We start from the raw sequence: 13,480 nt of genomic DNA, 5'->3' as shown, positions 1-13,480 counted from the left end.
ACACTTGAGCAGGTACAGTAACCTACATTGTAAGTGTATTATAATTTACAAGAGTAGTGTGTGTTGAAATTATTCATAGAACATTTTCACTAGGCAGTCTTAGTTTTTGTCACTCCTTCTCAAAAGAAATAAACCTGGTCTTTTCTGAGCTATGGTTAAAGCAAAGCAGAAGATTCATTTATATTTCTAGTTTTCCTAAAACCTGAAACTTCAGTGATCTTAAAAGTTGATTGTCTTAGTTTCCCTTCTACATAAGGCTTCCTAGTTCCAGATTCTGAATAGTGCATGTATGCCTTCAGATGGACTGTGCACAGTCTTAGGGAAATGCCTGCAAGGCATTAAAACTTGAACCCAAACACCATGGTTTTGGATGCCATATAAATGATTTTATTAATAATCTTGAGAATAGCTGAATTGATCTGAGAAGATTGTGATGAGAGACTACTGGTAATGTAATAATTCTGTAGTAAGGTTAAGTAGTAGTTCATAGTACTTACTTAAGTTCATAGTAAGGCCAGGTAGTAACACTCTCCTCTCACAACTGTCTAAAAAACCCCTGTGTATAGTCAAATAAGTCTCGAGTAGTCATTCTTCTTTGTAAAAATGTCAAGCATAGAAATAAAATAATCTCAGTGTATTTACTAAAGGACAGCAGTGATGCAGGGAGCTCTCACAAGCAGAGTGTCTTTTTTCCTCCTAGGTATGGCAATGTGGAGGAAGTGTTGAGGTTCTGCCTTGCTCCAGGATTGCCCACATTGAAAGAGCACATAAACCATACACAGAAGATCTAACTGCTCATGTCCGGAGAAATGCACTAAGGGTGGCTGAAGTCTGGATGGATGAATTTAAGAGCCATGTCTATATGGCATGGAACATACCCCAGGAGGTGAGTCACAAAGACTTGTGTTTGCAAGCTTTGGCTTTAGATCCTTTTGGGTTTGGCTCCTACACTGACTTTTTTTTTTTTTTCTGCTTGGGTTTTGTTATTTGTATACACATATGTATGTATTTATGTCTTACATATAGGCGTAAGATATGCTTATACATATACACTTATATATAAAAATATGTATCTAGTTCTGTCTTATTCTAGAACGATTTCTTTGACTTCAGGTTCCTTAAAAATTAATCTATTGTCATGTTCATTATCCTCACTGATAACTCTTCATGGAGATTTTAACCTATTAGCTGCAGAAATGTGGAAAAAAGAACCATCAAATCTATATTACGCATCTTGTTTTGAATTTGAGTGTCTTATTTACCATCACAAAGAGCTGTAATTCCGCCAGATTTGTCAGAGGAGTTCTGCCAAGGGGCAGGGGGTGTTAGCATCTATCAGTTAAATTGTGGGTGTGTTACTCGTGAGTAATTTCACATTAGAGTAGGGATGGCTGGTGGATTTCATGCCATATTGCAGAATGTAGCTACAACTCCCTTTTGGCCTTCTTTTCCATAGATAAGCAATGATTGGTCCCTTCTATTGAAAAGATACTGTAGGATGGCTAACCTGGGAGTTCGGTTTGATATCTGGTTTCAGTTGTTCTCCATTTCTGTAGTCAGTGGTATTTAATCTATGAACTGTTAAGAGCTTTCAACTTTCTCAGAGCCAAGTTGATAGATTTAAATTTCAGTTTCTTCATTTTATTTGTTATTTTCTTGAAGATTGATCTTCATTGATTGCTCAAATTTCAATTTTCTCACTTGCAAGCATAGCATTAACACAAAACTTAGGAATTTCTTTTGCTAACCAGGATATACAGTATCATACATGTATTTCCATAATATTCATCCAGATATGGAGATGGTGTTGCTTAACCTTGTGCGAAGTTGAGATCTCAATGCAGTTTGGAATTCAAATTCATAAAGAATGCAAAGATAAGTTATTGTTGTTACTCGTTAAATGAGAATTTAACAAGTAAGAATAACACCATCTAGACCGTGCTGATAGATCAGAATAAAATAAGACTGTTATAATAAATTTTGAAACTAATTTATTAAAAGAAAAAATAAATTATTTCTTCAGGTCACAAAGTGCATCAAGGTGTTTGCAGGGTAGATCTTGTATCTCCAAATCTGATTTTGTTCATAGTTTTGAAGAGGAATAATAAGTTTTCTTACTACTCCAATCTTCAGTCATTTTCCCACCACAAATGTACTAATCATTGCACTGAACTGCTTGAATAAATTACAGTGCAGATTATATTCTAACTTCATCTTCACAAAGGCTACTGCTGTCAAACCATAGTGCAGACTTAAAAGCTGGAAATGGCAAGTGGTAAATCAGCTTTTTAATAGTGGTAGCCTCTTCTGCAATGTAATGAGATACCTCTGTTGTAGGGAGAAATCTATTATTATGTGAATGTACAGAATCTGTAGCACATAGAACCTTCATTTGTATTTCTCAAAGCTGTAGAGAACCAAATAAACACACACATCACACATACTTATTTAAAATATACTGGGAAGCAGTTTAGTTTTCACAGATGAAACAAGTACATGTTTAAGGAAAGCTTCTGGCCTTTTAAGGGAAAGAGGAAAATACATCAGAAAATTACACTCCCAAGCACTTTAATTGAATCAGTCAGTATAAAGAAAACCTACATCATTAGTGGGAGCCCTCTTTTATACATCAAAAGGTTAGGAGCAATGCAGTGTCTGGTATAGAAACATCAGTAAAAAGCAGGAGTATTCAGAGTAAAGCAACCTAAAATAATCACTTAAAGCTTGTGGGGCATTTGTAATACAGACTTCCAGTAGGAAGGGGGCAAAGAGATGATGGATGAAAAAGGTTAGGGAGGGATTAGATCAAATTTAGATATCAGACTGGATGGCAATATGTCTGTTTCATCTTTGCTTACCTCCAAAGTAAGCTAAAGGTGAAATACCGGAGAGGAACTATTTTAAAATCAAACCTGGTTTCATCTTAGGCAAAAAGATGTTTGAGACATCATTGTGAGAGCCATGCTGAGAGGACAGACAGACAGCATGGCCAAATACTGTTACACAAGTGGATAACTATGGGAGTAATTCTCTATCTAGAAGCTGATGAAGTGATGGACTGTGGAGGTAATAGTAATGAATTCAGTTACAACGGTCAGGACTTTCCATGAAATATGTTATTCCAAAATGTTAAGCACAGGACCTGTTTTTTCCATGGAAGAATTCCCAGATCACTGAGAAGCTCTGAGTCAGATGTTTGCAAAGGTTTTAGTCTTTGAGAGCTAAAAATAATAAAAAAAAAGTCAGAATCATTTGGCAGTGTGCTGTGACTGCCCTCCTGGGATCAACGTGGGTGGCTCTAAAGTACTGAGGGCTTCAAATGGGGATCTTGGATACCATGGTGATTTCTGCATCGTAACTACTTTGATAAATAGATTCAGAAAAGCGCTTAAAACCCAAAGGAGAGATTTTTTTTAAGCCCCAGAAGCAAAAGCTGTGCTCTCCATGTGTCCTCCCTTATGTTTTTGGTGTTCTTTTTTCCCCTTTTTTTTTCCTCCCATCATATTCTCAGCTTTGGGAAACATGCTGAGTTGTTGCTGGTGATAAAGCCAGGGTGCTACATGTGAATTATTTTCCTTCTCCAGCTGCATGGAAGGAGGTGATTACTAAGTTTTATGAATGATTTAGGGCTTGAGGGGAGTCATCACTTGGAAGGATTAACTTGAGTTATGACTGTTTATGCCAGACCTCACTTTCCTACTTTTTAGTATACTTTGCTACCATAGAAGTCAATTTTACTATAGCTAGAAAATGCTCCCATAATAAAATACATTTGTTTCAGATTAACATTAATTCATTGCTTTGGGATGTAAGAAGCAGTTGGTGTTTTAACAGCTCAGAAACCTAGGTATTTATAAAGATACCTTTTTGATGCGTAACTAAGAAAATTCAATCCTTCCAATGTTAATTTTAAATCATATCTGTAGGCTGACAAATTCTTTGGGGTGTTTATGGCCCAATAAAGGGTGTTGTTTAAGTAGACAAGATTTCCCTAAGAAAATGTATTTATCCTATGTTTTGTTCTGAGGCAGAAGTGGTAGAGTACAGTGTGGAGCAAAATGTCTCATTTTACTTCCTGTTAAATAGCAGCCATGGATTTGCACTTAGATCTGTCTTTAAAAATTTCCACTGCATGATTTTAATGTGATAAATTACTGATTTTTATATACAGGGACTTTATGAAACCCTTTCTTTATGAGCTGCTCTTATGATAAGTAGAAATTAGGTTAGCCAGAAATGTAAAGGAGAACAAAAATTAGGGGAGAGAATATTCTGCAATTGCTTTTAACAAAAATAGCAACTTCTTTTTTTGCATTACAAGAGAAATTTAATAAGTGGTATTTCAGAAAGGAGAGCGGACCTTCTGCTCTTTGCAGTAAAGCATTAAACCAGACTTCAAAAATGGCCAGAAAGTGTCATATACTAATGACTAGGCCACAGTGGGATGCCAGCAATAAGGTTGTTTCTAGGGCAACTTGCTACTTTCTGCCAATTACTTCTGGATTTGGAAAGTGCCAGGAAATTGGAGAACAACAGTGATATTCATTGGAAGCTAGATCTAAGCCCCACTGAAGTCAACAGAAGTGGTTCCATTGACCAAAGCAGACTTTGAAAGAGACCTGTGGTGACCTGTATCATATTTAATTGGGGCACTTCTGGAGTGTGTGGGGGTAACAAACTCACTTTGCAGCCAAAAGCTGATAATTATCGTAGGTCATAATCATCTTTGCAATGAGGGAGACTGGATGATGAGTTTACACAGAAGTGTATCACTGATGTCTTTTTTGCTTGTTTGTCCTTTGTTTTATATGCAGGACTCCGGAATTGATATTGGTGATATTTCTGAGAGGAAGGCCTTGAGGAAAAAACTCCAGTGCAAGACCTTTAGGTGGTATCTTGTCAGTGTGTACCCAGAAATGAGAATGTATTCAGATACTGTCGCCTATGGGGTGGTAAGAGTCTTATTTACATTTCCCATTCCAACAGGTGGGGAACCAAGGTGCAATAGTGGAAGTAATTCATGAAGACAGTGCCTGGCTCTAAGTAGAAGAATCAGATAAACTTGGACTCCTTAGTTAAATAATTTAGTTGACTGGTTAGCTGACAGAGACAGCTGCTTTGTTGTAGTTTATGCTGAGATATTCTCAATGTTATCTTCCTCCCCGATCTTTTGTTTGTTTCTTTCTTTCATGGCTTGCATTCTACTCAGAGATATTCAAGGCATTATACTTTAGACTTACTGGAGCTGTCAATTGGAAGGTTTGTGGCAGCAGGTGAATTAACAAAATATGCTCACTATTGCAACTGCAAGCTTCTTAATATTGTAGCCAGATCTGAATTTAGAATCACAGAATCATTTAGGTTGAAAAATACCTTTAAGATCATTGAGTCCAACCATTAAAGGCTGAAGCCTTCCCTTATTAAACTTTCAGCCATTTAGCAGCAAACCTGATCCACCCTAGAACAGGTATCACCATAGACATCTGCTGCAAGAAAGTATTAAACACTAACATTCCAGGCTGATCAGAGCTCAAGAAATCTCACATAGCTAATGCATGCGTAAAGCAATGCCAGAGAGGTTCAAGAATTATGTTGCATTCAACAGAAACTACTGCTAAAATGCCTGTAATTTGGGAACATCATCATCATTACTAGCGTGACAGTAGTACCCTTGTCTATGTTGAAATCATGCTTGAGTTGTACTGTGCTAAATAAAGCAGAGACAATTCTTGCCCCTACAAAAACAGTGATCTAAACCAAGAGTGCAAGCATGCATGATACGGAAGATGAGCACAGGAAGTTACTATGGTTCCATAATAAGCTAGTAGAGCTAGGATGTCCTTTTGATGTTCTCTAAGCAGTGTCATATTTACAAAAATTGATTCCTGTGCATTAAATGTTGAATGCATGAAATAATGGTTACCTTCCATAATAGTTAAGAACAATGCCCAAATCACACCTGTGTGCAAGGAAGCTCTTCTGTAGACTGTGTGGAATTTCTCTCAGTGATGCCATGATCTAATCAGATGTGGAGTTTACTGAGGAGAAGGAAGTATAGCAGCTAATAGATGCATGGTTCTGCTTGTAGGTACCTCTTGCTAAAAAATGGTTGATTGCAGGTAGAAGATATACTAGATAAAAAAAGGAAGACCAGCGGAATAGCTAAGGTACTCATTGTGTAGTCTCAGGATTAACTCTGCATTACGTAAGTCAAAATGAAAATCAGAGAACAGGCACCCTATGATTTTATATTCCGCTGAGACTTTTTCATCAGCCTTTGAAGGTTCCTTGCTGGCAGTATACAAACCAAAAAGAAGCAAAGAGTTTGTTACATAAATACTGAACTTGCTTGTCAGCAGAACATGCATATTTGTGTACTTAATAATAACGCACATGATGCAGTATTTTGTCTGCAGTATGAGAGTAGCCTCATCAGCTAAGCAAGATGTGAGGAGTAGGCCTTATTTCAGTATTTGTACTATCACAAACTGGACATCTATGGCAATATATCTGTACAGGTAAAGGGGGAGTGTTTTATGAATACAGCTTACTGTTATATGAAATACTGTTTTATGAAACAAAAAAGATCAGGTGCCCCAATCTTCTTAGTAAAGTGCTTGGATCTCTAATTTTCCTTCAGTCTGCTTTCCTGTTCATTTGCGTGTCTTATAATGGAGAAAGGTGTGATATTTCAAATCAAGCCAGCTGCTTGCTGATTCTCTAAGTACTTCCGTTCATCAACTAACTTCACTTTTTGTAGAAAACAGAGATATTGCTACTGTAGCATTGTCATTAATTTTAAAAACTACTGAGTAATTACAAAAGTTATCTGAATAGGGATTGAGGGTTAGGATATAGGCATCTACATTGTCACCACCCATATTCCTGAATCCTAAATTTCCCTCTGTTCTGTGAAAGTTAGGAAAATAGTTTTGTATCATTGATGTCTTATTTTATGCTGTGACACACAGCTAGGATTGAGGTTGTTGGCAGCAGAAAGGTTTGGGAACCAGGTTTCTTTCTGAAGTCTGCAGTACCCGTAGACTTAGGAGAAAGTGGTGTCAGCAGGCCAAAAGCTGATGTATTTAATGTATGGACTGGCTCCCTGATGTCAGCTTGATGTTTGAGATAATTTTGCAAGTTGATAAATTTCTGCAGTGTAGTTTATCTTTGTGTTCTGTAAGACTCTGCCATTTGCTCCCTTTCAAACTGAGTATTGACTAATTATTTCTAATTTTTCAGTGGTGAAATTATTTCTAATTATTTCTAAGTTTTCAGCATGTGGATTGGGAACCTGGTTATGTTTTGGGTTGTAATTAAGATTAAGTCTTGGTAGTCTAAAACTGCATTACCCAAGTTAATTGTTGGTTGCCACAAAGCCACTAGATTTTGGAAAGAGATAGTTCCTAAAGGTCTGGGCCTCAGATTTTCAGACACCATTATTAGTTATCAGACCATTGTCTTTTTTGTTTCTCTGTTTTTGTAAGGATTAATTCTCTACAGATATTCTAAGTTAATTGTAGAGTTGTGATCGGGATAAAAGTTTGAGAAATTAAATCTGAAGAGTGCATTTTAATTTTTTTGTTGTCAAGGTTCATAAGAAGAGGACTGGTATTAAAAGGGATATAGCATTTTTTCATTTTCTGTAGCGCCTGATCACCGGGCAGCTGCTGTTAGGGTTAAGGTTGTGTTTCTTTTCAGAATATGAACTCTAAAGTCTCTGTACCTGTTATGCTGCTGGGTCAGCCCTCTCAGCTGAGTTGCATGCCAATGTTGGTCAAGGCAGACTTTTTTGTTTCCTTTACTATGGAAATTGTTGTGGAAAAGGTTATTCCATTAGGGATAAGACAAGCATTAGAATTTGAGTTTGTGGAAGAGGTTTTTAAAAGCCAAAGGTAGTGATGGATCCAGGTATGAGTTATTAAAGATGATATTTATCACTGGTTTGGATAGAGTGGTGCCTAACACCTGATTATGATTAGATTCATGGTTGTGGTTACGTTTATGGCTAAGAAATACAGAGCTTTAAGAAAGGAAACTTTCTTTAATTCTTGAAGCTAGCAGCTAAGAATGCATCGATACCTCTTTAATGTTGGGATTTGTCCTGTCTTATTATTGAATTTAAAGTTAAGTTTGGAGTTGGAAATCTTACTTCCTGGTTTTCATTTTATACACTGCCTGGCTTCAATCTCAGGCTTGTCCACACTTCTTACATATTAGTGCACTTCTAGACTTCCTTTCTAAGCATATCAGTTTGTTTTCCTCAAAGGAGTACCTTGTACACAGCTGACAGGACTGCTCAGTTAATTACAGGTAGTTGCAAACCACATCCTCTCTTCACTCCCTCCATCAGACAATTCTCTCTGAATTTATCTTACACCACTGAGCACCTCTATGCATGCCCATGGGTATGCAATCCACATATTTGGCCTCACACTCTAAAAAGACCTTCCGGCTATCTGTGCTCATTAATTTAGCGCTTCACTTTCAGAAAATTCTGTCTCAGCATTGCACAGGTAATATATGGGGCTTTGTGATGACCAGGGCCAAGCACTTTGCAGTCTGTTCGTTGCTAGACTGCTGTGCGTGGGCTAGCCCAGAATAATGCAAAGAAGAGCTAGTGCATACCAATTGGCCACAAGTCTCTAAGTGTCAGCAGAAAGGATTTTTTTAAAAGAAGACTCTGCTGAGTGATTCTGAAAAGCTGTTAATTATAGGGCTTTCTCCTGTGTTTGCAGCTCCATCCATACTGCTCAGCTAGCTGCACTGGTAAAAAAAAATAAATTTGTCCTTTGTATATAGTGTGTACCAGAGACATGTTAGATTTAATATTGTAAAAAATGTCTATCAAAAATCATTGTTATCTCTGAAGGCTTTTTGAAATTTACCCTCCCTGAAACCATGTGCAGCATAATTGAAATCTGAAGTGTTAGATTATCTACAGGGAAGAATTTAGTCCAAGTGCTTTCTCTTCAGTATCTTCACTGCAACAGGTATTTTTAATTTTGCATATTTCCTTGCTCAACTACATACGCTTTTTTTTTGCAAAGAAAAAGAAAGTAATCATACCGTCGTTTTCTTATGTAAGATTTGCTTGATTTCTTTTTCTTTCTGTTTATTTTAGCTGCAGAATTCCCTGAAAAGTGATTTGTGCCTTGATCAAGGGCCGGACACAGAGAATATCCCAATCATGTATATCTGCCATGGAATGACACCACAGGTTAGTTTCTCTAATAATCTCTGATATTGCTGCTGCTCTTAGACTATGTAGGAGGAACCATCTTGTACCTGTCATTGTTTTCCTGCAGCAGTACCTGCGTAAGCTCTTTAGCAGCTCTTTCATAGAAAGCTAGAACATTATTTCTGCCATAAATGAGAATCACTAGTATATTAACACTTTGACAGTGAAGTTTGTTTATTCGTTTTGAAAGAATTTAAGGAATACAAGAGTCAGCACTGACCCAGATTTGTTGGTAAAAATTTTCATTTCTGATCTTTAACTGTGTGTGTTGTACGAATGAAACAGTGAGTTTTAAAACATTTTACATACAGATTTAATGTACACTCACAGTTTATATTATCTGAAGCAACATTTTATTTACTTGATAGATTTACTGTCTTTTTCATAAATCTGCAATGTACAGCCAGCTTCTTCACACCATACAGCTGTGTTAAATTCCAAACCCTGTTTTTGTGGAAGCCTTCTTCTAAAGCTCCTTATTTTTTTCTTTCTCTGCTGTTGTCCTGTTACTCTAGTATGTGCCAGACTCAAATTACCAAAACCTTTCCATTTTCTTACACCACAGCAGGATTTCTTAACTTGGCAAACAAAAGGGTTAAGACATTTTGCCTCCCTAACTGACTAAGTATATGGCCATTGGTAAAAGTGTTTCTAGGCAAATCTTGACAGTAAAAATAATGTTACATGGTCTAGAACATGCTTGTCAAAGACAGATGTGCAGATTCTCTAACTCTGAAAAGTAACATAAGCAAAAATGACATAAAGGAAACGGATGTATTTGTGGGAGTGAGTGGAGAAACTGAAAAATCCCTCCAGTGTGAATCACTATTTTTTTCTCTGATTACATTTTGTATTTGCTTTCTCAAAAGGACCCTATTATGCTCCACCTAAGTTATGGAATGTGGTTTTGCCCATGGAATTGTCAGTTACATGATTTGACTATACAGCAAATGAATCCTAATATCTCAGAAATAAGCACAGAGCAACAAGGTAGTCTTGTCTTCTCTACCCGGATCTCCTAGTGAGCTGGGTTTGGTGAAATGCAGATATGACTCTGTACTTCTTGCTAAGTTGCACATGCTGCAACTGTGTTCTGTGTTGGCTTCCTTCGCTGCGGGCCTTTAATATTGATCACTAGTGGCATCATGCTTGAGTAAATTATGAATGATGAAGACAAAAATATCTGAAAATCCCATCCATCAGACTTGCTTACTGCATGGGCTGTTTATTTGTCACATAATTATGTGGTAACTACTATTTGCCTCCAGGAGGTTTTTAAGTTAGTCCTCATTCTTTGCTAAGGAACTGTGCAATACACCCATGAGACAGAGCCATTATTCTTCATCTTCTGGGAGGGCACCATATCTCTCTTCTAGCATCTCATCTGTGATAACAACACACTGCAGGCATGGGTGTAAATTCCAATTAGAAGTCTTAATTATAGTTGAGACAAACAACAACAGCAACAACAAAAAGTCACTTCAATTAGCACAGTTCAGTATGCACCAGATAAAGAACTACCTTTGAATGTCAGCTGAAGTTCTGTATAAATGAGATAGCAAATAAACAACAGAGGGAAAAAAGACAAGGGAAACTTTCCTTGACAAGATTCTGCTCCTTTCATAATTACAATGTCTGTGTCTCCTTCCCATTACTATGTATTTAATTTTGTAACTAATGATGTTAAAAACAAACCCTCAAAAGTCCTATGTATGAGCAAGATAATGAGCAAGAACTTTCTTTAAAAGAGGAGTAGACTTTTTCTATGTAAAGGATTATTGTATTAACAGGAAAAGCACTAACAAACATTATTTGGCATACTTCTATGAGATTTCCACTGCACCTATTGCATCTCTTGCTTAAACAGAGCTGCAGCCATTTACATTTCCTCTAGCATACTGGAAATATTTAACTAAATATTCCTTTGAATCTTAATGAACTTGCCAGTAACCACAAAATATATTGGTGAGATGCTAATTCTATTCTAGTAATGCTGAAATGCTATGTATAGGGGGTTCCTTTGCCCACCTGGCCATCTTTTTCAAAACAGATTAGTTAAAAAGATGAGTCTCCTGATTCAGGACCGCATGTCAAAGGGTTGACTGAGGATTTTGGTAATGCCGTTCTTAGCTCTGGTGCAAAGTTTTACTGTTGCAGCTATACCATTTATGGTTTTAGGGCTGCCACGATGGAGGGCTTTGCACAATTGGATCTAGATGTGCATTAATATATCTGGCTGCCAGGAACCATTCCCTCATGTGCAGTTTAAGTTACTGGTTTTAGTTACTGCTGTAGCTTCTCTTCTAAATCAGGTAACTTCCTTTATTTCTCACTAACCTCTTTCAGATGGTATTGGATTTTCATCTTTTTGCATGGGAAATGGCTTAGATGAGGCGTTTGACATCAAGTAATAGAAGTGTACCTATGGCTACTGTTTCCTTTTAGCATATTTAATGCAAGAAAGAAACCACTGAAGTCAACAGAAAGGGAACTGCATACTGGACATTAAAAATCCATGCTCCGCTTTTTGCAGACAGTATCGGGAACATCATATGTAGCTTCATAATTAAATTCAGTTCAAAGAGCATAATTTTCGAAGTGGCTCATCCTCCCAGATTTTGCTGCTGGGGTGTATTGCTTCCAAAGCATCACGTCCTTCATTTATGCCTTTAGTCACTACCAGTCCAGAATCAGCACTGTTGTTACTACTCCCATCTGTGCAGCAGCATACAGTATGCTGGCATAACTCCCCACGCTCATCAGCGGGAACATCACTACCACACCTGAGCATCTGCTATTACTTCTCATTGCCACCATGGCTGTGGGGCAGCTATTAGATGTGCTTGAGTCAAAGCCGTAAGGTGGTTTGATACCTTTGGTGTGCTGATGGTCAACCATTTGGAAGGGGCTTTTAGTGTAGGTCTTATCCTCTCATATGAAGCCTCTTCTGCTGTGCAGTGCTGCTGCTTCACAGAATAGCTGAACACAACTGACTTCTGCAACTATTAAAAAAGTTAACATAGTAAATGTAACATGGTAAAATAGTTAACACAGCTAAAATGGGTTCCTACTACAGTGTTCAGTGGTGGTAGAACTCATGTTGCTTTAATTGCATGAGAACAGCTCAGAGGCAAAGCACAAGAGCCCTCAGTTGTTCTCAGTCAAAGAGACTACACTGGAGACAGCTGGGAATGTTGAGGAAGCAGCCTCCTTCAGTGGAATGATAGAGGGAAACAGCAAAATTGGGAGATAAGGTGGACTGGCAGTAGGGGAGAAAGCAAGAGGAGATAAATACAAAGGAAATAAGGGAAGACAGAAGAATAGTAGTGGCAAAACAGTACATAATGTGAAGTTCATGTGAAGTTGTGGGGGTTTTGCTTGGTTTTTTTAAGTGGCTCATGCATAAAAGGATAAAGGTACTGTTTTAATTCTTGAGCTTACTGAAACAGAGCTACAATTCAGTCATATGTTTAGGCCTTAAAGGTCCATTTCCAGCAGTGCCCCATTTTGCATGGAAAAGATTGTTGCTTGTAGTTGCAGTAAGTACATGCCCCGGGCCTGACTGTGTTTTACACTTTGGGTTTTAATTACTAATTCTGGGAACTACCTGAGCCTGGATGTTTGTAGTTTAAGTCTGCTGTTTAACTAGGCCTGTAATCTTGAAGGCAGACTGATGACAGCGTGTCACTTGCATTAAAACTACTCCTGAGTGATAATTTGTAAGATTCTTTGCAGAGAATGAAGCACCACGTTACTACAGACTTTATACCTATTGTATAATAAACAAGTACCATCAGTCAATGAATTGATATATTAAGTACAGATTTACCTTGAAAAGTGCTTGTGATTGAGGGGATAATGGGCAGTTCTGTGTTCCCTTGCTCAATAGCTTCTGGCTCATATATTTCTCAATTTATAAGCAGCTAAACCACAAAACTCATCCAGGGATGTGAAAGTCAATACAAGCCAGTTAGATTTTGAGGAATTCAAATTGAGGACTGGGGTCAGAAGACTAGTTTGGGAGAATTACTAGAAAAGAAATGCAGGTGAGAAGGGACACCTGTTCATATCCTTTCATGTTCTTGCAAGAGGCTGCAGAGCTGACACTCAGAAGCCAATGACTACAGCCCTATCTGATATGAATTATTGCATCTCTGCTGAAGGCAGTGTAGTCAGGCCATCAAGTAGAGCTATGCCATTTACACTGTGTGAGACTCCGACCTGAAAGCCTAATGTTGT

General features: G+C 37.7%; 1 protein-coding gene across 10 annotated transcripts in view; it reads left to right on the top strand.

Annotated features, from left to right (window-relative positions):
- GALNT18 (polypeptide N-acetylgalactosaminyltransferase 18) overlaps positions 1–13,480 on the top strand; it is a 231,306-nt gene that overhangs the window by 175,346 nt on the left and 42,480 nt on the right. For all 10 annotated transcript variants that reach the window (XR_003991255.1, XR_003991253.1, XR_003991254.1 and 7 more), the window contains 3 exons: positions 701–886; positions 4,815–4,952; positions 9,125–9,220. Coding sequence is in view for 7 of the 10 variants with exons in the window: in XM_030484929.1 (XP_030340789.1) it covers positions 701–886; positions 4,815–4,952; positions 9,125–9,220 (420 nt within the window). In the remaining 3 variants the exon portion in view is untranslated. The remainder of the gene's footprint in view (positions 1–700; positions 887–4,814; positions 4,953–9,124; positions 9,221–13,480) is intronic.

This window comes from Strigops habroptila, chromosome 4, assembly GCF_004027225.2.
Source record: "Strigops habroptila isolate Jane chromosome 4, bStrHab1.2.pri, whole genome shotgun sequence".
In the NCBI taxonomy this organism is placed as follows: domain Eukaryota; kingdom Metazoa; phylum Chordata; class Aves; order Psittaciformes; family Psittacidae; genus Strigops; species Strigops habroptila.
The sequence above is the reverse complement of the archived record's forward strand: the minus strand, read 5'-3'. Positions and strand labels throughout refer to the sequence as shown.